The 26,710-nt window shown below is 47.5% G+C and overlaps 2 protein-coding genes across 6 annotated transcripts in view; one reads left to right on the top strand and one right to left on the bottom strand.

Annotated features, from left to right (window-relative positions):
* The first annotated feature begins 5,495 nt into the window (after positions 1-5,495).
* PIK3IP1 (phosphoinositide-3-kinase interacting protein 1) lies at positions 5,496-18,970 on the top strand. 2 transcript variants are annotated; one of them, XR_747702.2, is made up of 7 exons: positions 5,496-5,801; positions 6,812-6,928; positions 7,024-7,143; positions 8,312-8,512; positions 8,614-8,692; positions 8,785-9,397; positions 17,296-17,434. XR_747702.2 is itself a non-coding variant. In XM_010360674.2 (6 exons), the coding sequence occupies exons 1-6, from the start codon at positions 5,732-5,734 to the stop codon at positions 17,498-17,500; spliced, it is 792 nt and encodes a 263-aa protein (XP_010358976.1). In that variant the 5' UTR covers positions 5,496-5,731; the 3' UTR covers positions 17,501-18,970. The 2 variants fall into 2 exon arrangements, 1 of the variants encoding a protein (XP_010358976.1); XM_010360674.2 differs by lacking the exon at positions 8,785-9,397 and having other exon boundaries at positions 17,296-18,970.
* A 1,575-nt stretch (positions 18,971-20,545) lies between these two features.
* The window catches only part of LIMK2 (LIM domain kinase 2), a 68,369-nt gene continuing 62,204 nt past the window's right edge, over positions 20,546-26,710 (bottom strand). For 3 of the 4 annotated variants that reach the window (XM_010360670.2, XM_030915818.1, XM_010360671.2), the window contains 2 exons: positions 24,955-25,112; positions 20,546-22,328 (listed from right to left, as the gene is read on the bottom strand). In XM_010360670.2, the coding sequence (XP_010358972.1) occupies positions 22,184-22,328; positions 24,955-25,112 (303 nt within the window). In that variant the 3' untranslated portion in view covers positions 20,546-22,183. The remainder of the gene's footprint in view (positions 22,329-24,954; positions 25,113-26,710) is intronic. The other variant, XR_747701.2, reaches the window with a different exon arrangement.

Below are 26,710 nucleotides of genomic sequence, written 5' to 3'. Positions count from 1 at the left end.
TGAACTTCTGGCCTTAAGCAATACTCCTGCCTCAGCCTCCCAAAATGTTGGAATTATAGGCAAGACCCACCATACCTGGCCTATACCTAGTACAAGTTAGGGGGTACTCACAAAACTTCCTGATAACGATTTATTCAGGCATCAATGAATGTCAACAATCCAATGATTCTGGTAATATTTCCCTCTCTCCCTCCCTCCATATGAGGAAACTGAGTCATAGTTTAGTAGCTTGCCTAAGATGACACAGCTAGGAAGCAAAGGAGCTGGGATTTGAATCCTGATGTTGGTGCCTGTATTCTTAACCACTATGATAACAGGCTAAGAAAACTAAAATTACAGACGCTAAGTAACTTACCTAAGATCTTTTCAAACATTTAGAACGTTTTTTTTTTCCTTTGTTAGTAGGCAAGGAACTAAGATCATAGTGCAGTGCTAAGACTAGAACCCAAGTATTTCAAAGGCTATGCTTGGCCAGGCATGGTGGCTCACGCCTGTAATCCCAGCACTTTGGGAGGCTGAGGCGGGCGGATCATGAGGTCAGGAGTTCAAGATCAGCCTGACCAACATGGTGAAACCCCATCCCTACTAAAAATACAAAAAATAGCTAGGTGTGGTGGCGGGCGCCTGTAATCCCAGCTACTCGGGAGGCTAAGGCAGAAGAATCTTGCTTGAACCCGGGAGGCAGGGGTTGCAGTAAGCCGAAATCACACCATTGCACTCCAGTCTGGGTGACAGAGTGAGACTCTATCTTAAAAACAAAAACAAAAACAAAACCCAAAGCCTATACTCATACATTATTTGGTATACCGCTTCTCCTACTTTAAAAGTCAGTACTGCCGGGCGTGGTGGCTCAAGCCTGTAATCCCAGCACTTTGGGAGGCCGAGACGGGTGGATCACGAGGTCAGGAGATCGAGACCATCCTGGCTAACACGGTGAAACCCCGTCTCTACTAAAAACTACAAAAAACTAGCCGGGCGACGTGGTGGCGCCTGTAGTCCCAGCTACCCGGGAGGCTGAGACAGGAGAATGGCGTGAACCCGGGAGGCGGAGCTTGCAGTGAGCTGAGATCCGGCCACAGCACTCCAGCCTGGGTGACAGAGCGAGACTCCGTCTCAAAAAAAAAAAAAAAAAAAAAAAAAAAAAAGTCAGTACTAAGCTCACACTGGGTGTTAATACATTTTAAAACTGCAAATCTAGTTTACTGAAATTGGAGAATATCAGATTCCCTTCCAAGAGAGACAGAGTTGTAGCTTAGTGGGTGAATTCACCTTTTATATTGACAGTCTAGTCTTACGAACCAATTAAGTTTGTAGTTTCTGCATTCCTCCTGTGACACTGAAGACTGTTTTCATCAATGTGAAAACCATGTTATCTCAGCCTAAATCAAAATCCACTCTCATTCAATAATTCATTCTTCCTTTTATTTCTCAACATCAGTGACATGTTCCCAAGTTCTCTGCCTTTATGGCTCCTTAGTTCCCAGTGTGGAATGTCTTATTTCTGAAAGTAACCTGTGATTGACAAGCCTTCTTGGCTATTCTGTAGTTTACCCTAAAAAAAAAAAAATCTGTTCTGTCGGCTCATTAGACTGCTTTTCCTTACATGGTACTCTGCTTTTCATTTCAAGCATTTATTAAAACTAAATTATGTACTAAGCATAGACAAAATGGATATAACCGAACTCATTGAAGGCACTTTCAAAGAAACAGCCTTGGTGTTTAGATATTTTGACTAGAATAGTATTTCCCTAACAAGCTGCATAAAACCACCCCTGTTCAGTTTGTAATTATACACCAAAATATCGAGCACAATCTCAGTAGCTACTTCTACAGCACATCATATAAAGTGAATTGCTGGAGCCAACTCATTAGATCTTACTCCAAAGATTTTTACCAACACCTTGGCCCTCTTTTGCTGACAAAAAGCATTCTTAAGCCTTTTAACAGCTTTATGATTTCCTTATTAGAGCTCACCCACTAACATACACTGTTAACAAAATGAACTGCCCATCCTTCTTGGGAAATACTCTGGAGAATATTTCCTGATTTCATAGCACAGCTTTGTCTCTGGATTAGTACAAAATTGAGAATCAAACATCCCTGGAATATTTTGTAAAACATGAGCATTATTATGTTTCACAATGTTGTCTTCAAGGATATAAATAATTCAAAATTTAAGTATTTGAGTAGTACTGTATCATATTATTATTGCTGTGATATTTTCAGAAGAAATCTGAAGTCTGGAGTAAGTCTGGAGTAACTACGGGCCATAAAATATGGCCATCTTGCCCCAATAAATGGAGCAAAGTTCAAATCTGGATCATCAGAAAAAGACAACAGGTACATTTCTAAACCAAATCTGATTGTCTTGAGGAAGGAAGGTACTGAAACTGTTAGAGTACATCTCTGAAGGACTGAGAATCAAGTCCTTCATTCCCCTGCCCCCCCAAAAATCCAATCAATCATGCTGATAAATGTCTTAGTTACAGGGGAGAAAAAAATAGAGATGACTAAGCTGAAAAAAATCTCCTTCTGGCTTTGTATCTTTTCTGGGCAGTGCTGTTCCTGATAAGACACATTACACAAAATACGGTTTTGCTGAATATCAAGGTAAGTTAGGGAAAACGTTAGTTTTTTGAATAGGAAAAATTAGATGACAACAGCAACAGGTAAAGAAGCCTTGGGCTTCTGAGGTAGAAATACTGGCATCCCTCCGTAGGCATGGTAGATAATCTGAAAATAGCACAAGTGCTGGCCTGTTATAGCCTGTCTCTACCGTAAACAGAGGGAAAAATATTACAATCTAGCAAAAGTAGCCCTTCAAAATCTAAGGAGGAGCATTTCATCAGATATCAATAAATGAGCCCTGGCTGCATACAAAGGCAATACATTAGGTGCTGAGTGATCGACTTCAAAGAACCTCCTGCTATTCTGAAATTTAAAACTGTGCTTTCATTTCCTCAAGCCTGTATTTTATGTAATGAAACAAAACGCACATCATATATCTCTTGCAGCAGTGTAAGAGTAAACATAGGACCCCTCCCACCAAAAATTGTGCAAAGAGCCCCTCCCCTTCAGCCTTTTGCTACAGAAATATCCTACTGCTTCCCTAAAAATAGTATATGCTTTCTTTAGCAAGTGGAATATCACCCTGTTACTCTCTCCCTTACTCTGCTTCACTTTTTTTTGCATAATGCTTAAGATTACCTGATATTTTACATATTTATCATGTCTCTCCCAATTAGAATATAAGCTTCATGAGGGCAGAAATTTCAAATATTTTGTTCACAGATGTATTCCCAGTATCTAGAACTGTATTTAGCATGTAGCAGATTCTCAAAAATATTTGTAAAATTAATAAAATTTTAAAATCCCTATTATATTGGAATTGTTAAATTAAAAACAAATTTTAAGACAGGGTCTCTCTTTGTTGGCCAAGCTGGAGTGCAGTGGCATGATCACAGCTCACTGCAGCCTCCAACTCCTGAGCTCAAATAATCCTCCCACCTCAGCCTCCTGAGTAGGTGGGACTACAGGTGAGTGCCACCACACCTGGCTATTTTTTTTTTTTTTTGTAGAGATGAGGGTCTCGCTATGTTGCCCAGGCTGGTCTCAAACTCCTGGGCTCAAGGGATCCTCCCACCTTGGCCTCCCAAGTGCTGGGATTTATAGGTGTGAGCCATTATGTCTGGCCAAATTTTAAAATTTTGCCATATCTGTGTATGCAGATGTGTAAATAAATTTACAGACTCTAGGGTGTAATTCACAGTGTAGAACAAGTCAAGAGGCAGAGGATCCGAAACTTGGGTGGGGAGATAGGAGAGTGATTGCAAAAACAAAACAATGCATCTTATTAAATGGACGGAAGGGATCACACATTATCAGCAAACTATTTTAAAGAGTGAATTAAATTTATCTCTCTATCCTTTCTATGATTGTAGTGAATTCAAATTCACCTCAGATTAGTTGAATTGACATTAGCTTTCTTCTCTGATAAAGCTTTTAAAATTTATTTAGTAAAGTGGCCAGGCACAGTGGCTCACAACTGTTATCCCAGCACTTTGACAGGCCGAGGTGGGTGGATCACCTGACGTCAGGAGTTTGAGACCAGACTGGCCAACATGGTGAAACCCCATCTCTACTAAAAAAATTAAAAAAAAAATTAGCCAGGCGTGGTGGCGCACACTTTTAATCCCAGCTACTTGGGAGGCTGAGGCAGGATAATTGCTTGAACCTGGGAGGTGGAGGTTGCAGTAAGCAGAAATGGTGCCACTGCACTGCACTCCAGCCTGAGAGACAGAGATTCCGCCTCAAAAAAAAAAAAAAAAAAAAAATTGGAAAGTTGTTTTCCTCCTTATATTACTGCCTGCAAGATCGAAACAGAGTTTCCCATTTCTATTTTGGGATCTGACTGAGTCACAAGGTAGTCTTGGCAAATCACTCTGCTCTATCTCTCAGTTTCCTAAGGCTGCCTGGGAACTTGAACTGTCAGCCAAACAGGAAGGGCCCTTCCGCCTAACTCCAAAAGGCCTAAATCAAATGGATATGCTGAGATTTAATGATGAATATAAATTACAGCAAATGGATTCCCTATAGGGTGAGGGGGAAAAAAAGCAAACATTTTACTTAACTTCCTCTATACAATTCGGGGCTGGCAGAAAAGGTAGACTATTACAATGTAGCTGAGCAAATTTTTCCATGTTTGCATAACATGTGTTTTCAACTAAAGATACTCCTTCTATATTCCTACTATATACAACACCCCAAAAAACCTCAAATATAAGTAAAGCAATGTGACAGATTTGACGCTGGCCAAGTTACACTGTTTTTGTTTTGTTTTGTTTTGTTTTTAGTGTCAGTGTTCATAAAGGCCCTTTTTGTTTTTCAAGGATGGGTATAAAGTGTTACTTGGCCGGGCACGGTGGCTCACACCTGTAATCCCAACACTTTGGGAGGCCGAGGCGGGCGGATCACGAGGTCAGGAGTTCAAGACCAGTCTGGACAACATAATGAAACTCTGTCTCTACTAAAAATACAAAAAATTAGCTGGGTGTGGTGGTGTGCACCTGTAATCCCAACTACTCGGGAGGCTGAGACAGGAGAATTGCGAGAACCCGGCAGTTGGAGGTTGCAGTGAGCCGAGATTGCACCATTGCACTCCAACCCCGGGCGACAGTGTAAGACTCTGTCTCAAAAAGAAAAAAAAAAAAAAACCCAAAAAAAGTGTTACTCCACTCCCCACCAGATACTCTTATTTTTGCCCCCTATGAGATCATGAATTCCTCCTGGGTGCACAACTCCCTAAAGTGCTCTGTGTTTTACTGCTTATAATTTCCCACATCCCATGATGCCCCTTGATAGAATTATTTTTTCTGTACTCACGCAAATGGAAACAGAAGAGATGAAAAACCCTGGGGATGCGGCCTCGCAGGTCTCAAACTGCTAAGCACAACCTGCTTATCTCTTGGCTGAGTTCCTTTCTTGGCTCAGAGTCAGATTTTGCATGACCTAGGAGGCTTAGGACCCAGGGGGCGCCTTTCAGCTGAAAAACAGCTCGCGCTGCAGCAAGCTAGCTGGGAAGCTCCCAGTTCTAAAGAGAGGCTGTTTACCAGAAGAGCATAACAAGGGCAGGTCTGACTGCAAGGCTGGGACCGGGAAGGCAGAGCCGCCGCAAAGGGGGCCCCAGTTAAACACTGGTCGTTCAGTCACCTGCAAGACGAAGGAGGCAAGGATGCCGTTGGACTGGGTACAAGCATTCCTCGTCAGCAACATGCTCTTAGCAGAAGCCTACGGATCTGGAGGTGAGATTACAATCTTTCCTTTCCGCAGCAACTTCATGAAACAGAAAGGGTAAGGTCCCCCAAACAGGGCCAGGATGACAGGAAACGAAGCGTTTAGCTGGTTTCTGTTGTCCTGTGAAAGCTTTTCCACCCCTCCTTTCCTTGTCAGGGGCTTGCAGCTCCATCTTTGCCATTAAGAACAAAGGCAAGAAGCCACTTTCTCTTTGCCTTTCCTTGCTCATGAGTGGATGGAGCTTGGGGGTTCATCTCCCCTACTCCCCAAGTCCTGTTCTTTCTAAGACCTTTGCATGGTGTGGTCCTCCTTCCCAGCCTCCTCCTGTGGTTCTCCTGCAGAGGGGAGTGGGAGCTTGGAGTCTCATCCAGTCCGCGATGAGGCCGGTTTCCTCCGTTTGAGGCTGTCTTGAATCTTTTGCCTGACGGAGTCAAGGCTCCTGGAGAATTCTCCTGGGAGAGAGTATTGCCTGTTAAACGGGCAGTAGGTGGCCGTATCCGTGGAGGAAGAAACACCGGAGTTTATGTAACGGACCATTACAACACAGGGATAAATGTTACATCTGGACGCCCACCGTCCCAAAACTCCCATCTCCTCAAAGGGACCCTAAGCCAGGCCTCCTTCTCTCCATCTCCTCCTCCAAAGTGGTCACAAGTTCAAGAGTAACAACCCTTTACACTTCTGCAGCGCTTTCCGGGTTTCAAAAATAAATAAATAAAACCTAACAGTCTCTTAACGTTGACTAAGAGCCAGGCACAGGCTAGGTGCTTCACAGGCGCTTTCTTTTCCCTCTCTTTCGGGCCGCACAGCAACCCTCTGAGGTGTGTGTAGGGTTGTGGGGAGGGGACGGAGGGCCTGGGGGTGTTGCCAGGAGAGGAGAGGGAGGCCCAGCAGGGCCCGGGGTCCCCTAGCCAGGCTGGGACTCGGCCCGGGTGGTCCCGGCTCCCCTGCCCGCCACGCTGGGCGTCTTCCCTTCGCTGCCCGCTACTCTGTGGCCGGGGGCTTCTCTTCCTCACAGGCTGTTTCTGGGACAACGGCCACCTGTACCGGGAGGACCAGACCTCCCCCGCGCCGGGCCTCCGCTGCCTCAACTGGCTGGACGCGCAGAGCGGGCTGGCCTCGGCCCCCGTGTCAGGTAAGTGTCCTCCGGGAGATGGCTCCGGGGCTGGTGGGCGGCAGCCGCGGTCCAGGTCCCAGACCCAGCACACATTTCCTTCTCTTCCCTCTTAGGCGCCGGCAATCACAGTTACTGCCGAAACCCGGACGAGGACCCGCGCGGGCCCTGGTGCTACGTCAGTGGTGCGGCCGGCGTCCCTGAGAAACGGCCTTGCCAGGACCTGAGATGTCCAGGTACCTACCCGGGACCCCGGGAATCCCAGCTCCTGGGACTGACTGGGAGCGGCGGACAACCGCCGCGCACGTGCGGCCGCGCGATGCCGGCCGGCCCCGCTCCGCCTCCGCGCCGTCCGATTGGCCAGGGCTGTCTCCAGGCCGCGGGGCTCAAAGCCCATTGGCCACCACCTCCACTCGTATGAGCTCATCCGCCGCGAGCGCTTGTAAACAACTGCGCGGGGCGAGGCTAGGTTTTTCCGCCGTGCGCCCCGAGGAGTGGCTTTTGGACCTTCAGCGTTTATTGACCGTTTGCCGAGCGTCTGCAGTGCGCTATATCCACACTGCTCACAACCCCCGCTCCCCAACCTCCCCCGACACACATCGCGGGAAGAAGCCGTTTGGGAAGAAGCCGTTTGGGGGATCTGAGCCTCAGAGAAGTTAAGCGATTGACCAAAGGCAATGGCAGGGGACAGATTTGAATTCACATTTCTTACATTCCAGAGCGTAGGCTTTTTGCTCCCAAAGCAGCAAGACAGTTTTCTAGAATTAAATGGGGTAATCAAAGTAAAGCTTTTTTTTTTTTTTGAGTCGGAGTCTCGTTCTGTCACCCAGGCTAGAGTGCAGTGGCGCGATTTTGGCTCACTGCAACTTCCGCCTCCGGCGTTGCAGTGATTCTCCTGCCTCAGCCTCCTGAGTAGCTGGGATAACAGGCGTGCACCACGACGCCCAGCTAATTTTTATATTTTTTGTAGAGACGGGGTTTCACCATGTTGCTGCACAAAGTAAAGCATCTCACCTAAGGATTGGCACAGAGCATGCGCTTAGATGTGAGCTGCTCAAAGGAAGCATGGGTTGTTTCCTGGAGTGGAGGTGGGGGGAGTCCCCTGCAGAAGACGGCAACCAAGAGGGGCCTTGAGAAATAGCAAGGATTTGTACAGATAAAGACGTGGGATGCAGGAGAGAGGCCCTTCCCTACGGCCTTCCCCTTTCATTTGCATTGTCCCCGAGATGGTTCAGTCCTCTCAGGCCTGATCTTGCTTCTGGGGCAGAGTTTCACTTTGGGTTATGTGTGGGGGGACGTTCTTAAGTGACCCACCTACATCTCCCCTAACACTCGGACCAGGTTCAGCTGTGGAATTCACTCAGGGCAGTCCCTGATGAGAGCTGTTTCCCACCTCATCTCCAGAGACCACCTCCCAGGCCGTGCCAACCTCCACGACAGAAATCGAGGAAGCGTCTGAAGGGCCAGGTGTAGATGAGATGCAGGTGTTCGCTCCTGCCAACACCCTGCCCGCAGGGAGTGAGGCGGCCGCTGTGCAGCCAGTGATTGGGATCAGCCAGCGGGTGCGGATGAACTCCAAGGAGAAAAAGGACCTGGGAACTCTGGGTATGACGGTCCCCCACCCCTGCCCTTGTTGGGATTCATCAAGAGATGTCATTTGCTGATTGGGGTGTGGCTAATGGGACCTTGTGTCCTGTCCTTGGCAGGCTACGTGCTGGGCATTACTATGATGGTGATCATCATTGCTATCGGAGCTGGCATCATCTTGGGCTACTCCTACAAGAGGTCAGTGGCTTCTCTTCTGGGCCCTCTTGAGAGGAGGAGGGGAGGAAGGTACACAAAGTCAAATCAAACTTTGTGGCTTTCTTTCCCAAAAGGAAGCAAGATGTTGAAAATCAGCTCAAGATGTAGAGACTTGGTCCTAGTCTTTATCCGCTGACCTTGGACAAACCCTTTCCTTTGGTGCCTTTACACCTCACTTAAAAGCCTTGTGAGGTATCTTCTTGTTCCCCATTTTACAAACGAAGAAGCCTCTGTCAGAGACTTGCTCAAAGTCACACTGCCTGGGAGTGGCAGAACCTGGATTCAGACCCAGCTGTTTTGATAGAAAATTCCCTGCTGTCTGATCCAACATGCCTGGCATTGAAGTGAGTGGCACTGCAGAAATCAGGCTGGACACTGATTGCAGGGACCTTAAGACCGAATTCTTTCTGTGAGTTATAAAATTCTGCTACTAGAAAAGGTTTCCAGCCACTGTTTTTGCAGTTGGGGCTTAAATTTCCTGAGCTATAAGCAGTGGGATCTCCTCTGCTAGGGAAGAAAAAAGTGAGATGGAGAACAGAAAGTCTGTTTGCCACTCTTCACCACATGTGAGAAAGCCAAAGAGGCGACCTATGAAACTCAAGGACATGACCTGTGGCTGGGGCAGCAGGAGAAGAATGCTTATTTGAAAGGTCCCACGAGATGCCCAACAGTGACTGGTGCATGATGGTAAGCCAGACTGGCATTCATCTTTACATCACTGGCTGATTCTGGAAAATTAGTTGCTATTCTTGGGCAAAATCAGGGGATTTGACTTCTAGCCCTGGGTGTCTGTAATATTCTCCTCTGTGGTCTGAGAAATCTTCCTGTGAGGAAAGTGACACAGTAGCCTGCATTTCCTTCCTCCCTCTCTCCCTCCCTCCCTTCCTTCCTTCCTTCTGTCCATCTGTCTCCTTTCTTTCCTTCTTTTGATTTTTTTTTTTTTTTCAGGGTCTCGCTCTATTGCCTAGGCTTGAGTGCAGTGGTGTGATCATGGCTCACTGCAGCCTCAACCTCCCAGGGCTCAAGTGATTAACCCCACCCACCCCCACCGAGTAGCTGGGACTACAGGTATGTCCCACCATGCCTGGCTGATTTTTAAATTTTTTTGTAGAGACAGGGTCTCACTGTTGCCCAGGCTAGTCTCGAACTCCTGGGCTCAAGCAATCCTCCTACCTCAGCCTCCCAAAGTGTATAGGCATGAACCACCATACCTGGCATGCAGCCTGCATTTCCAGTGGTGAGGGCCATGTCTGAGCCCATAGCCTCAGTGGATCACCCAGCAGGGCATCTTTAGAGGCCTTGTAGTCAACCTCCTCATTACAGATGAAAAAGGGGAAGTTTGGGTATAATAATAACAGCAGTAGCAAACGTGCCATATGCCAGACCCTGCTTCAAGCACATGCTTTAACTCAATTCTCATAATCACCTTTATGAGGTAAATGTTATTGTCTCCAGTTTACAGATGAGGAAACTGAGGCAAGAGGGGATTATATACCTTACCTGAGGTTACACACCTAGCATTTGGTGGAGAGAAGTCCTCTAACTAGCTATCTCTGTGACCCTGGGCAAATTGATTCAATTTCCTACTCCACATCATTGTGTGAAGCTAAGGCTTGTGACTACTTAGCTCAGGGTGTGGTATATAGTAAGTGGTCAGTAGATGATAGCTATTTTTCTTTTCTATGAAATGTGTGGCTGGGCATGGTGGCTCATGCCTGTAATCCCAGCACTTTGGGAGGCTGAGGCGGGCGGATCATGAGGTCAGGAGTTCGAGACCAGCCTGGCCAACATAGTGAAACCCCATCTCTACTAAAAATACAAAAAACTAGCCAGGCATGGTGGCGGGCACCTGTAATCCCAGCTACTTGGGAGGCTGAGGCAGAAGAATCGCTTGAACCTGGGAGGCGGAGGTTGCAGTGAGCTGAGATTGTGCCACTGCACTCCAGCCTGGGTGACAGAGCGAGACTCCATCTCAAAATAAATAAATAAATAAATAAATAAATATGGGTAATGGGCCAGGCGCAGTGGCTCACACCTGTAATCCTAGCACTTTGGGAGGCTGAGGCGGGTGGATCGCTTGAGCCCAAGAGTTCAAGAACAGCATGGGCAACATGACAAAATCCTGTACAAAAAGATACAAAAATTAGCCAGGCATGGTGGTGGGCGCCTGTAGTCCTAGTTACTAAGGAGGCTGAGGTGGGAGGATCACCTGAGCCTGGGAGGTCAAGGCTGCGGTGAGCCGTGATTGTGCCACTGCACTCCAGCTTGGGTGACAGAGTGAGATCCTGTCTCAAAAAAAAAAAAAAAAAAAAAAAAAAAGTGGGTAATGGACTAGTGCTGTCTGATTTCTTGTGATGCAGGAAGCAGAGGTCCAGAGAGGGAAAGCATTGACTTGAGAGGACATCCTGACTCCCAGTCTGAGGTTGTTTCCCACAATGGGATAGTTGACATGGCAGGTCCAGTGACACCTGCTTATTCATTTTAGAGTTAATGATGTTGTGGCCCTGGCCTTACAATTCATAAGCAGACCTAAGCCACACTGGCTGAGTTTAGTCCTTGAAAGATTTCCTTTTGCCCCAGCCACTCGACAGCATTTGGCTGTCCTGCAATCCTGTGAGTTTCCAGGCCTTCCAGGTGCTTGAACTGACTAAACATTCTTAATTCTGAGCTCAGTTCTGGTGCCCACTGAAAGTCTTTTTCTTCTAGATTTGTTCCTCTAGGCTGTCACGAGACTGCCCTAAGGCCTAAACTTTATTTTCCTATAAACTCAGGGCAGGGCACCCAGTCACCAGACTCCCTGTCACTAACGACCAGATCACCCCTTTCCTCAGCAGAACTGCTCTCAGAACAGACTGTACAACAGGAAACCGCATGTGGGCTAAAAACAAACTTGCAGCCTCCATTTCTTCCTAAAGTCAGAGAGCAGAGTGTCCTGAAAAGAGCTGTAGGGTTCAGGTGTCCTCTGAGCCTTGGTATCTTGTCTGTTAAATGGGGATACATCCCCCCTCCACACCCACCCATCTAAGATTATTATAAGTATTAAATGTAAACAGAAACAATAGCATACCAATCAGGTAATAATCACAATAGCAGCCAACATTTATTTCATGCTTTCTTAATAAGTAAGGCCCTACTGTATTATCTTTTTTTCTTCCCTGATTATCTTTTTTCTTTTTCTTTTTTTTTGAGACAGAGTCTTGCTCTGTCGGCTCACTGCAACCTCTGCCTCCTGGGTTCAAATGATTCTCCTGGCTCAGCCTACCAACTAGCTGGGATTAGAGGCACCCGCCACCATGCCCTGCTAATTTTTGTATTTGTAGTAGAGATGGGTTTCACCATGTTGGCCAGGCTGGTCTCAAACTTCTAACCTCAGGCAATCCACCCGCCTCGGCCTCCCAAAGTGCTGGGATTATAGGCATGAGCCACTGCAGCCAGCCTCCTGATTATCTTGACTAAGCCTCACAACCACACTAGGAGCACTGTTACATCATTTCACAGTGAGGAGCTGAGACCTAACAGAGTTAAGTACAATGGCCAGGCTACGCAGCTAGTAACGTATGTCTGAGGATTATCAGTATCTCCAACAAGTCCAGTGAGGCCCAGTAGCCTCATGTAAATTTGCTTTGAATCGCAAAGGACGGTAGGAAAAATAGAAACTTAAAAAATAAGGCTGGGTTTAAAGTCAGAAGAAACAAGATCTAGTTCTGGAACTTTCATGTATTCTGGATGTTACACTGGACAAGTTATTTACCTTCTCCGGACTTCAGTTTTTTCATCTGTACTGTAAGGGGGTTCGATATGATGATCCTTCCAACTCTATTTCCTAAAAAGACGGTATTGCTGGTGGTAAGACTGGGTTCAAATTCCAGCTCTGCCATTTGCTTAAAGAGTGTAACTTCTCTGCATCTGCCTTCCTATCTATGAAACAGGTCAAAATAGATACCACATAGATTGTGAGGATGAAATTGGATAGTATAGTTTAGGCATACAATTGGTGTTCCATAACCTGGGAGAGGAAGTTGGAGGCAGCATACAGTAGGGCCTTACTTATTAAAGCAGGAAATAAATGTTGGCTGCTCTTACGATTATTACCTGTAGCTGCCTTGGGAACTTTTCTTGAGCAGCAGTGTGGCACAACACTGCTTCTGACTGGGAAAATAGCAGCTCAGAGTAATAACTGAAGAAGACCCATGTAGTGTGAACGAGGTCTGTGGTGCTTCCATACTCTGGGAGAGGAAGTTGGAGACAGGCAGCAGCTTCATCTACACCTGCTCTCTCTGGCCAGCTGAGCTCCCAGTCCCACCCTGGCCTTGGAGCAAGCAGTCAGGGTAGGTACTCTTAAGCCTTGAGCTCTGCCAAAGGCCATGAGGCTTGCCTAATGGGACGGAGCTTTTCCTTGGCTGGGAAGGGTGGGCAGGCACCAGGCTTCCTCTTAGGGGAGGAAGGGCTGTAAATGGGAGTGGGTGGGAGCTCAGCCTGGCTGGGTCTTTGTCCTGGTAGTCTAGGCCACGAGGTTCAAACAGCCAGTCTGTGACTAAGGAGCTAAGTGTAGTGTCTGCGCTAGCTTCAGGGGGAGGTCTTATTTAAAAAGGGGAGGGAAAAACTGTAGGTCAACCCCACTCCACCCTCTTAGGAGAGGAGCTAAGTCAGTGAATAAGTCTTTTGTTCTTGGCTGCCACACAACACCCTGGCTATACCATCCCCTACCCCTAAGCAGTGAGAAGGGGCTAGGCTGCCTGATGGTCAGTGTAGTGGGCCTAGTGGCCTCTCAAAGGTCTCCCAAGGGAGCTGGGAGCAGTCACTGCACTTCCAGGACTCACAGGCACTGTTAACAGCAGGCACATAGGATTGAGTGTGCTTCCGGGCTTCTAAATGGTAAGACTAATCCAGACCAGTCCCAGCATCTGCTTCCTTTACCCTTGACTGCTCTTCCAGCCCTGCTCTGCCCCATTAATACAAATTGATTTTTTTTCCCTTAAGACTTATATATGATGCAGCCTGGCCATTATCAGCAGCTCAGCTGGCCACAGGTAAAGGAAGTTGCTGAGGAAAGCAGGGTGCCAAAGTTAAACTCAAAAGCCTCAGTTTCTTCATCTATAAAAGGGGGATTAGGCTGGGTGCGATGGCTCACGCCTATAATCCCAGCACTTTGGGAGGCCGAGGCAGGTGGATCAACTGAGATCGGGAGTTCGAGATCAGTCTGACCAACATGGAGAAACCCCATCTCTACTAAAAATACAAAATAAGCTGGGCGTGGTGGTGCATGCCTGTATTCCCAGCTACTCAGGAGGCTGAGGCAGGAGAATCGCTTGAACCCGGGAGGTGGAGGTTGCGGTGAGCCGAGATCACGCCATTGCACTCCAGCCTGGGCAACAAGAGGGAAACTCTGCCTCAAAAAAAAAAAGGAGGGGGGGTATTATAGCTGGGCATGGTGGTTCATGCCTTGAGAGGCGGGAGGATCACTTAAGGCCAGGAGTTTGAGATCAGTCCTGGCAACATGGCAGGACTGATCAAAAAAAAAAAAAAAAAAAAAAAAAAAAAGACATCCAGCAGGTGCATAGGTAGCTCTTTTCATCCTGGATGATGGGAAGGCCATTAGGCCATTTCCTGGCACCTTAGTACATACTCAGGAAATGTGAATTCCTGGCTTTCCCTCTTACTCCAGCCCCTTAGATTTTGAAATTCAAACCTCGGCAAAAGATACTTGTATATTCCATTTTTTTTTGTAAATTGCCTTTTGGTCTTCCACAGGCTTAGGGACTCCCTTAATAAAATTAAACCCAGACCTTCCAGATTTCTCCCTACATGAGCAGCCTTGAAGAAACTGGCTTTTATTATGGAGGTGTTTCCTTCTATGTGGTAGCAGCTGTACTGATGAACAGCGCTCAAGGCTAGTGAATCTCAGGATGTGAGTCAGGGAGGCTTTGATACAGACCACCCAGCCACGAACACTGTCCCTTCATTTTCCCTCTGGGTGCTCTGGGAGTTTTTCTGCTGTGGCAATTGGTGGTGTCCAGTACAGAAGCTAATGAGAAGGATAGGGCAGGAGCCTCAGGTTTGCATGTTCAGAAACCATCACTCAGGGTGATTCAGGAGGATGAGCTCACAGATTTGCCTCCTCTGACCTTACAGGGAGAAATAGGGAATCAGCATATCTCATGTGAAGAATTTTACAGAATGTCAGGGGCCCTGGAGATTATCAAGTCCACCTCCTTTTTTCACAGATGATGAAATTAAGGCCCAGGGAAGAAGGGATTACTGGGGTCACATAAACAATACTTGACTTGGCTGGTCAGTAAGAGAATTTCCTCGGAAAATCAAATTAAGATAATGTTGCTTGATGGGTCAAGTCATAATTCAGGGCAAATCATAATAACCTCTTAGGATTTTTTCTTTTTTTTCTTTTTGAGACAGGGTCTCACTCTGATGCTCAGGCTGGAGTGCAGTGGCGCCATCACAGCTCACTGCGTCCTCGATTTCCCAGGCTCAGGTGATTCTCCTACCTCAGCCTCCCGACTAGCTGGGACTACAGGTGTGCGCCACCACAACTGGTTAATTTTTTATTTTTTGTAGAGCTGGAGTTTTGCCATTTTGCTCAGGTTGGTCTAGAACTCCTGGGCTCAAGCGATCCTCCCTCCTCAGCCTCCCAAAGTGCTGGGATTGCAGGTGTGAGCCACCATGCCTAGCCCCTTTATGAATTTTTATAGCAGTTTCACTATTTTCAAAGTGCTTTCACCTTCATTATCATATTTTGAGGCATATATTGTCTCCATTTCACACATGAAGAAACCAGAGAGGTTGTTTTGCCAAGTATCACACAGCTAAGGCTGAGCTGGTACTAGAATACAAGGAGAACTGGACGGTTTAAAAACAGGTCTGAGATACCTTCCTCCTCTATCCCTGTGCAACCTTTCCTCCTCTATCCTCTTCCCTCCCCCACTCCTTTTCCCCATATTCTTCCCCAGTCTCTAGAACTCATTCTGTTGAACATCCTGATGGATGTGTAATCCATTTGATCTTAGCTATGCCCCTGAGATCTGAAGCAGGCCCCTGTGTTGTTTCAGTCATCCATCAACTGCTCCTGGGAAGAAGCTCCTTCCTCCAACAGCTGGACCCATGTCTAGTTGCTGGCTTTGGAGGATGCTAACTTGGGTCCTGAGTGCTGGTTCTGGTGTGCAGTGTGCCAGGCACTCATCAAACCCTCTAGTCAGCACTAGGGGTGCCTGGTCCAGTGGGAAGGGCCCTACCTGTGCAGACAGAAGACTGGGTTTGAGTCCCTGCTCCACCATTTTTTGTGGGGTGAATTTGGTCAGGTCAGAACTTCTCTGAACATCAGCCAGACATGGATTTGAGCCCACCACATCCTTGGAGAGCATTCTTAACTTCTCTAGGCCATTTCTTTCTCTATAAAATGAATAAACCCTAATTCTTAGGGTTGAGCTGAGAATGATGTGGGATTAGGTATATTAAGTCCCTAGCATGGAATGAGCACTCCATGAGTAAAATGGAGTTATACCGTGGTTTGACCGGGTCAGTGAGCACCATGAGAATTCAAAGGTATGTGAAAACTCTGAGAGGTCTGATGACATTGTTTCACTGTTTCCCATTGACCCAAGCAGCCCTCAGTCCTTTTTACCCCCTGCATGGGTTAGGGATAGTCCATTTCCAGCCTGGGCTCACACCTTCTGAGACTTAAGGATAAGAAGGCTGTCTCACAGCAGGATGATCAGGTCAGTTTTCTGGACTTTATAAGTTAGGTCCAAAGTTCAGATAGTTCTCTGGGTCCCTGGGAGCCCTGGGCTGAAAGAACAAAACTGTGTCTTGCTTTAAGAGTCTCTGTCTGGCCAGGTGCAATGACTTGACGCCTGTAATCCCAATACTTTGGGAGGCGGGAGGATGGCTTGACCCCAGTAGTTTGAGACCAGCCTGTGCAACATGTTAAGACCCTGTCTCAATTAAAAAAAAAAAAAAAAAAAAGGCCGGGCGCGGTGGCTCAAGCCTGTAATCCCAGCACTTTGGGAGGCCGAGACGGGCGGATCACGAGGTCAGGAGATCGAGACCATCCTGGCTAACACGGTGAAACCCCGTCTCTACTAAAAAAATACACACACAAAAAAACTAGCCGGGCGAGGTGGCGGGTGCCTATAGTCCCAGCTACTCGGGAGGCTGAGACAGGAGAATGGCGTGAACCCGGGAGGCGGAGCTTGCAGTGAGCTGAGATCCGGCCACTGCACTCCAGCCTGGGCGACAGAGCAAGACTCAAGTCTCAAAAAAAAAAAAAAAAATTCTCTGTCCTCTATTTTCACTGAGCCCTGGTGAAGCTGTAGGAAGTCCATATTGCTGTCACCCTGTTTTACAGATGGAGAACCTAAGACCAGAGGTGCAGGAGCTTCTTACTGAGTTTAACACAGTCTTGCAGAATGGATATCCTAGTATCCTGGACCCGAGTTTGAGTCCTGGCTCAGCCACTGATTTATTGTGACGATGGCAAGCTGCTACTCCTGCTGAACATCAGGGATGCCATCTAATGAGCAAAACTATGCAGGAGGCATAGCCTGAATTTTTTTTTTTTTTTTTCCTGCCAGGGGGAAGGATTTGAAAGAACAGCATGATCAGAAAATGTGTGAGAGGGAGATGCAGCGAATCACTCTGCCCTTGTCTGCCTTCACCAACCCTACCTGTGAGATTGTGGATGAGAAGACTGTCGTGGTCCACACCAGCCAGACTCCAGTTGACCCTCAGGAGGGCAGCACCCCCCTTATGGGCCAGGCCGGGACTCCTGGGGCCTGAGTCCCCTCAGTGGGCAGGAGCCCATGCAGACACTGGTGCAGGACAGCCCACCCTCCTACAGCTGGGAGGATCTACCACTTTGTGTTCTGGTTAAAACCCTACCATTCCCCCCCTTTTTTGGTGAATCCTAATAAGTGACAGAAGCAGATGGCACTGTGGGCTGAGGGTAAGGCTGGGCAGGGTCCTAACAGTGCTCCTTCTCCATCCCTTGGAGCAGATTTTGTCTGTGGATGGAGACAGTGGCAGCTCCCACAGTGATGCTGCTGCTAAGGGCTTCCAAACATGGCCTGCACCCCTGGAGCTGAACCAGGGATAGATGGGGAGCTCCCCCAGGCTCCTCTGTGCTTTACTAAGATGGCCTCAGTCTCCATCATGGGCTTGAGTGGCGTACACTGTTATTCATGGTTAAGGTAAAGCAGGTCAAGGGATGGGATCGAAAAAATATGTTTAGTTTTTAAAATATTTGGGATGAACTCCCTACTGACCTCTGAGAACCAGAAGTGAGTCTGTACAGAAGTCAGAAATTTTGGGTTGAGAATGAGATCTAGGTTGTGGCTGCTGGTATGCTCCAGCTTGCTGGCAATGATGTGCCTTGACAACTATGGGCCAGGCCTGGGCCCAGGGACTCTTCCTGTTTCACAAGGAAGGAAGGGAAGAATTGCACTGAGCATTCCACTTAGGAAGAGGATAGAGAAGGATCTGCTCCACCTTTGGCCACAGGAGCAGAGGCAGACCTGGGATGCCTATTCCTCTTCAGGGATGGATAGTGACCTGTCTTCATTTTGCACAGGTAAGAGAGTAGTTAGCTAACCTATGGGAATTATACTATGGGGCCTTATGAGCTGCTTCTAAGAGGTTAACCTGGAAACTAAGCTCAGAGGCAAGATAATAAAGCACTTTAGGGCTTGCTCCTGAGGTGGGCCTTATTTAGCAGGTGGTCCTGTGGGCCTCCAGGCCAGCACCTTACTGTAGGGCAATGGGGCTAGGGTCACAGCCCCTAACTTATAAAACAATCAAAGAATCATTAGAAAGCGTTCATTAAACCTTTTGGACACAGGGCCTCAGAGAGGAAAAAGTGACTTGCCCAAGGTCATAAGCAAGCTACTGGCATGGCGAGAGCCCAGCTTCCTGAGTGAGTGCAACATTTCTCCACTGCACTGTGGTAGCAGCTCAGCAGGGCCTCTAAGCCCTGATGTCACACTCGGAGGCCTGGCAGCCCCTAGCCATAGAGCTTCCTTTCCAGAGCCCTTCCACTGCCCAATGTGGAGATGGGGGTTAGTGGGGCTTTCTATGGAGCCATCTGCTTTGGGGACCTAGACCTCAGGGGGTCTCTTGGTGTTAGTGATGCTGGAGAAGAGAATATTACTGGTTTCTACTTTTCTATAAAGGCATTTCTCTATATACATGTTTTATATACCTCATTCTGACACCTGCATTTAGTGTGGGAAATTGCTCTGCATTTGACTTAATAAAAAAAAAAAAAAAAAAAAAGACTCCACATTGCCAAATTTTTGAGGGGTAATAGGAACATTCCCTATAAGTTGAGAAGTTTTGTGTTACCTTGTCAACACCTGTATGGCAAGCTCTGGGCCTTTTCTTCATTCATCCTGGCCCTGTTACTAGAAGGTGACAACTGCAGCCTGTGTCCAGATTTTTTTTTTTTTTGAGATGGAGTTTGGCCCTTGTTGCCCAGGCTGGAATGCAATGGCGCGATCTCGGCTCACTGCAACCTCCGCCTTCTGGGTTCAAGCGACTCTCCTGCCTCAGCCTCTGGAGTAGCTGGGATTACAGGTATGTGCCACCATACCCGGCTAATTTTTGTGTTTTTAGTAGAGATGGGATTTCACCATGTTGGTCAGGCTGTTCTCATTTGATCTCAGGTGATCCACCAGCTGAGGCCTCCCAAAGTGCTGAGATTACAGGCTTGAGCCACCGTGCCCAGCTTCTGTGTCCAGATTATTATCATCAGGAATCTTTCAGGTTAAAGCTGCAGGAAAGACAGGTGTGCAGGCGTCCCAATAAGGTGATTGCTCATTGCAAATCCTCTCCCCTTCAGCATTGTTTCCAAGGTGGAGGTAGCTAAAATGAATATCTAGACAGCCCTTGTCAAAGTCTGGAACACAGCAGGGGTTGAGGGGTGGGTGACGGGGGTGGTGCTGCAGCAGCCAAAGGGGAAATAACCGCAGAGGAGGAAGGGTCACTGGGCTGCCTGCAGCAGCCCTGGGCTGAGGAAGTTTCCTGCAAGGTGACTACTATGGCTCCAGAAGGAAAGATACCAACAGGTGTGTCTCCTGGACTTTTAGCAAGGGATTTCAGCCACAGGTTCTCAGCCTCAGGAATACCCAGATGACCTCTGTCCATGCCCAGCCATTGCTCTGTGGTTCTGCCAGCAATGCGTAATCCAGATCATTAGTTTTCTTTTGGGAACCAGATTCTGTCCTTAAGTTGGATTCTTCAAGCTTTGAGAGTGCCTGGGAGAAATCACCTTTGGGTTTACAGATTTATATTGTGCCCAAGGCCCCACTAACCAGATAGCATTGTCCTTCCCAGTGGTCACTCCCCCACAACATCCCCCATATGCGGAAGCAACAAGAAACAGGTCTTCTCTCAAGCACTTGTAGGGAAACACAAGGGGTGGGGTGACTTGCATTCATTTCTTCCCATGACAAAGGTGGCACCTAGCACTGAGGAAAGCGAGCCAGGATACCCAGGCTACAGAAGTATTCATATAAAGAGGATGAAAGGGTAGGGCTCCTAAGGAATGACTCAGCTGGCATGTGAGACCCAAGCCAGGAGAAGGTCATAGTCACACTTGCTGCAAGGAAGGGGCTGCCTCAGGTGGGATGTACATATTCTCTAGAGCAGATGAACCCTATGAATCTCACAGATAAAACCCTACTTGAGGGTTTTAGACTTGGGTGCATGAAAACTCTCTATGGGGAGTTTGTGTGGGCTAGGCCAGAAGGTGGCTAGCAGACCCTCTACATGTATGTCCCGGAGCCAGTCATGTTTTCACTTTCCATATTGCCAGGTATGTTAACTGCTTTAACTGCTTAATTTATTTAGTTTGATCAATGGCCCCGTTCAGGCCCACCACTCCTACACTTGCTGGGGACAGCTGGGAAACAACCAGCCACCAATGCTGAACTGTGCTGCTGCTGGGAGTCCAGGGCTCAGCCCTACAGCAAGCTTGCAAACTTCACACAGAAGTACAGTCTATATATCAAGTAAACTCTGACCAGAGATGACATCTGGTCCCACAACTCATCAGGTCTATGTACAATATTTCACATACCACCCAATAGATATAACAAGAAGATAATATTAATAGCAACCACTCCTTTATCAATTCCCCCTGCTCCAATACAACCACCACACATTGCATTAATACACCAAACCCTTTCCCAATTTATTAAATATGGTGCAAGCTCATAGACACTTAGAAGAGGCAAATCTAGTTGTGATGAAGAGTTCCTAGAGCTCTGGGAGCCAAGATGGAGGTTTTCTAGTACCTGCAGATGTGGCTCAGGAGGATGCTGCCCAGGAGCTAATAAGCTGGGAGAGCAAACATGGGAGGTAGAAGTCAGATGGCCCAGCTCAGGGAGCTGTCTCTCTCAGCATCTCAGCTTTGGGACTCTGCCACCACCTCTTCCCAGCCCAAGCTGCTGCCTAAACCAGGCATGCTGAAGGATGAGCAATGGTTGCCATGAGGCCAAGACCAAGAGATTGCTGAGACTCCCACTCCCCTCCCTCAGATTCTAGGCCTGTGACAAGCCACTGTCCTCCAGAACCCATCTAGCTTTAGGCAAAATGTCTTAGGCATCTGACTAAGGAGCCCACCAGAGTATGAGTAACAGAAGCCAAGATCTGAGCTTTCTAGAGGGCAGGGCCTCTTTCTAGTCCCCTAGCCTCTTCCTGTGCTTGTGACTGTTGCAGACAGAAAGGATGTTGCCCGTTAAGTTCTCAGCCAGTTTCCAGTAGTAAGTTGAAAACATGAGGTGGAGGCTTCCCCTCACATTGATGTGGGCCCTGGGCTGGTTAGAGCCAGTGAGCAGGTAAACAGAAGCCAGCCCTTTCTCTAACCCCTGGCCTTTTCCACCACATATTAAGGGACTCTTCAAAACCTACTCCCTCAACCTTGCTCCAGGAAGGGCAGGATCTGGAGTGGAAAGGGGGAGCATCACTGTCTTTTTCACACCCTTTGAGTGCCTTCTGGCCACCAGTCTTTCTTTTGTCCATACACTTGGAAGTCCTCCTGCACCCAGCTGGACTAGTGACTTCAGAGTTCACAGGCAGGTTCACCCTGGGATCCTGCCCAGCAGGTCCAGGTCACGCTGATTAGTGTAAGCGACAGCCTCCCACAATCCACTGCCAGGGAGTTCCTGGGTGGATCTGAGTAACAGATTCCTCCTGGCCCAAAGGCCAGGCTTTTTTTTCCTTCTTCACAGCTTTCAGGCAAGTATTGGATTTACAGACAGTAACTAGGCCCCAGAACCTGTGGAGATACATTTCCCGGGTGCTGCGCTCACTTGCCTCCTGGGGAGGTAGTAGGAATGGCTTGTTCTGCTTCTAAACAGGCCACCAATCCACAGGAAGCCCAGACGGCCCTGCTCACAGCAGGGATGGGGCGCAGAGGGGCAATGCTGGCTGTAGAACACCCCCCTGCAGGGGGCTGGGCCAGGGCTAGGGAGGTGAGTCCCGGGTCAGGCCGTATTGCATGCTCACAGTGTGGTCCAACTCCTCCAGCTCTGCAGGCAGCGGGATGCCCAGCTCCCCCAGGTATAGGGAGAGGGCCTCAAAGGAGTCCTCCAGTTTCGAGAATGCTGGTCTAGAAGGAGAAGAGGTAAATTAGAGGCAGGTGGAATATGAGCAGGGCCATGGGGTGGGTGGAAGGAATCTAGGCTCAGCTACTTCCTGGTTGTATGACCGCAGGTAAACTCCTTCATCTAGTAGTGCCTCTGTGAGAAATGGACATAATGTTACTGCTACCTCATATATCTGCTATAAAGTTGAGATAACACTATGAGAAGGCTGGCCTAGCTGGAGTTAGTACTTAAAAACAATAGGAGAAAAGGTCCCTCCCATGTCTTAGAGAAAATGCAGTTATCAAAGGTGGAACTGGAAACATCAGGCTCCTAGTGCCATGGAAATGGCTTGCCTGCCCCGGAAGCCTAAGACAGCTCAGGCTTACTCTTCCTCCTCCATGTTTATGCTTAAATGTCATGTCACCTCAGTGAGGCCTGCTCTGACTACCATATTTAAAATTGCAACTTGTACCCTAAACAATCCTCTTTACTTGGCTTGACTCTTTTTCCATAGCATTCCACATTCTAATATTCAATATAGTTTATTGTATTTACTGTATGATACAGTAGATACCATGCTACAATCTATGTTCTATGAGGATAGGCACCTTTATTTTGTTCACTGCTGTAACCCAAGCGCTTAGAACAGTCCCTAGCACACAGTAGGCATTCAATACTATATATATATATATTTTAAATAAATTAAAGATATTTAGAATGACTGACAAGAGGTATTAGAAAACAAATACTGGGTAGCTGCACAGTTTCTCCTCAAGCTCTTACACTGGTGTTACTGAAGGATTGCGGTCCTTGGCCTATAAAGGAACAAGGTATAGATTCTCCCACCAGAAAATTTCAACTCTAATGTGGACAGTTGAAAATCATTTTTAAATAAAGATTATGTGCCAACTGGTTATCCTAGGAGGGTGGAGCTGGGGGTGAGGAGAATGTTGAGAGGTATATTGGTTAAGGGAGATTATAGAAGATATATTTCCTACGCTATAAACTTCGGTAATGTTTGAACTTGTTTTTAAAAGAAACACGATTTTTGATGGCAGGAAAAAAACCCCACAAAAGATTCTATTTTTTTTTTTTTTTTGAGACAGAGTTTCACTCTTGTTGCCCAGGCTGGAGTGCTATGGCATGATATTGGCTCACTGCAACCTCCACCCCTGGGTTCGAGCAATTCTCCTGCCTCAGCCTCCTCAGCAGGCTGGGATTACAGGCGCCTGCCACCATGCCTGGCTGATTTTTGTATTTCTAGTAGAGATGGGGTTTCACCATGTTGGCCGGCTGGTCTCAAACTCCAGACCTCAGCCTCGGCCTCCCAAAGTGCTGAGATTACAGGCATGATTACATGCTCCCAGCCAGATTCTAGTTTTTTAACCACAAACTTGAAAAAACCTAGGGTAACTTTGGTAATAATGAAATTATCACCTGAGAAGAATAAAGGTAATTTTGAAAATACCTCTTTAAAGGAGAAATTAGCAAAATGCATAAAACTGCTCACTATAGTTAATACCTATTATAAAGAGAAACTGGAAAAACCTGAACATCTACATTGCAGTATGTTCAGACAGTCTCTCACTAGAATTTCATGTTGTCGACAAAAATGATAAACAGGAAGACTGCATAGTAACAAGGGAAATGCAGGGCAAAATACAGAACTACTTACTATAGAAAAAAATATATGTGTAGATACGGACAGGGGAATATTGAAAGATGAATACACTTACTGTATTCAGTGGGTTTGGGTGAATTTCCTTCTTTTAAACTTTCCTTTTCTTTTCTTTTCTTTTTTTTTTTTGAGACGGAGTCTCGCTCTGTCGCCCAGACTGGAGTGCAGTGGCCGGATCTCAGCTCACTGCAAGTTCCGCCTCCTGGGTTTACGCCATTCTCCTGCCTCAGCCTCCCGAGTAACTGGGACTACAGGCACCCGCCACATCACCCGGCTAGTTTTTTTGTATTTTTTTAGTAGAGACGGGGTTTCACCGTGTTAGCCAGGATGGTCTCGATCTCCTGACCTCGTGATCCACCCGTCTCGGCCTCCCAAAGTGCTGGGATTACAGGCTTGAGCCACCGCGCCCGGCCCTTTTTTTTTTTTTTTTTTTTTTTTTTAAAGACAGAGTCTAGCTCTGTCGCCCAGGCTGGAGTGCAGTGGCACGATCTTGGCTCACTGCAACCTCCACCTCCCGGGTTCATGCCATTCTCCTGCCTCAGCCTCCTGAGTAGCTGGGACTACAGGCACCCGCCACCACGCCTGGCTAATTTTTTTTTTTTTTGTATTTTTAGTAGAGACGGGGTTTCACCATGTTAGCCAGGATGGTCTCGATCTCCTGACCTCATGATCTGCCCGCCTCAGCCTCCCAAAGTGCTGGGATTATAGGCGTGAGCCACCACACCCAACCATAAACTTTCTTTTAATGGCTGTGTGTCTGTGTCCTATCCAGCTTACTTGCTGCTATGACTTTACCACTCTCTTCTCCATCCTGTACATATGAGTTGTCAGATGGCTCACGGGTTGACAGCCACATTCTTGACCTGAAGGCTTCTCTCACCCCTGTGCTTACGAAGGGCTCAGGGGTGGTCTTAGACTTAGGCAAACATCCCAGGACCCTGCGATCTGGGAGAAAGAGGCAGGATACCAACCTGTTCTCAGGCTCCAGTCTGCAGCAGATGGCGGCCAGCGGGAAGAAGGCTGGGGGACAATCTGTGGGAACAAACTTCTCCCAGAAAAGCTTCACGTTGAGGCCAAAGTCCAGTGTTCGGGGAAGGCAGTCAGGATCTGCATACACCTGCCCAATGATCTGTAGGGTAAGAAGACAGCTGTTTACGAAGGACTACAGAGGCCACAGATACATGGCAAGGGAAAGGGATGCTAGGACGTGGACAGGAAGGATGGGCAGAAGAGGAGGTGGTAAAACAGGTTAGAGAGCTCTCCTCAATCCCCAGTCATCTCTCCAAATCTTATAATCCAGACCTGGATCCACTGAGAGTTGGGTTACTGAAGAGGACTGAGAAGGGGCTTCACTGCAGAAGCCAAGTGTTCCAAATCGGCATCTGGAAGCTAGCAACTTCCACTCATCCCACGCTGCCTTGTCTGTGTCTCCTTGTGGCTGTATGTCTGCCAGAGTGAAGGCTCTGTGAGGTGCTGGATCTGATTCATGTCTGAAACCCTTTAGCACTAGCCTAGTGCTCTGTACACAGGTGTTCAATTAATATTAAAGAAAACAATTAAAAAAAAAATCTTCCTTCATGGCCAGGTGCAGTGGCTCACGCTTGTAATCCCAGCACTTTGGGAGGCTGAGATGGGTGGATCACCTAAGGTCAGGCGTTTGAGACCAGCCTGGCCAACATGGCGAAACCCTGTCTCTACTAAAAATACAAAAATTAGCCGGGCATGGTGGCACGCACCTGTAGTCCCAGCTACTTGGGAGGCTGAGGCAGGAGAATCACTTGAACCTGGGAGCCGGAGGTTGTAGTGAGCCAAGATCGCACCTCTGCACTCCAGTCTGGGTGACAGAGTGAGACTCCGTCTCAAAAACAAAAAACAAAGAAATTTTCCTTCATTATCCTAACCATTCCTTGTCTCTCTTCTCCTCTACCCATCACAACTTTCTAGGAATTACAGTAAGGCTTTGAATGTGTGTGTGAGTCTTTGAGATATGCTGAGATAAGCTGTCACCTGACTAAACTCCTAAAGGTAGGATCTTCCCACGATTCCTCACTCTGTCCACGTGGTACCTAGCACAGGGCTGGCATTGCCTAGAGTGGCTACTTCTACTTGAAGGGAACTGAGAAGGGCTATATTTGGCCCAAGAGCTAGCTAGACAGCCACATGAACAGTCTCTTGCCCTTCCTTCTGGAATTCTGAGTCTCACCCTACCCCTTATTGACCATGTGTAAGCCACTGCCCTCTTCTGAGCCTCAGTTTCCTCAACTAAAACAAAACAAAACAAAACAAAACAAAACAAAAAAAACCTGGCCGGGCGCAGTAGCTCACGCCTATAATTCCAGCCCTTTGAGAGGCCGAGGCGGGTGGATCACCTGAGGTCCGGAGTTAAGACCAGCCTGGCCAACATGGTGAAACCCTGTCTCTACTAAAAATACAAAAATTAGCCAGGCATGGTGGTGTGTGCCTGTAGTCCCAGCTACTTGGGAGGCTGAGGCAGGAGAATCACTTGAACCCAGAAGGCGGAGTTTGTAGTGAGCCCAGATTGTGCCACTGCACTCCAGCCTGGGCAACAAAGCGAGACTCCATCTAAAACAAAAAAACCCTGCCAATCCTCCTCTTAGGACCAATGAAACACGAATGTGGCAAAGATGTGCAGATGCGTTATAAACCATAAAACCCTACACCCATGTAGATTTTAGTTAAGCTAGTCATCCCTAGGAGGAGAAGCCC

Source organism: Rhinopithecus roxellana, chromosome 13 (assembly GCF_007565055.1).
Source record: "Rhinopithecus roxellana isolate Shanxi Qingling chromosome 13, ASM756505v1, whole genome shotgun sequence".
In the NCBI taxonomy this organism is placed as follows: Eukaryota; Metazoa; Chordata; class Mammalia; order Primates; family Cercopithecidae; genus Rhinopithecus; species Rhinopithecus roxellana.
The sequence above is the reverse complement of the archived record's forward strand: the minus strand, read 5'-3'. Positions and strand labels throughout refer to the sequence as shown.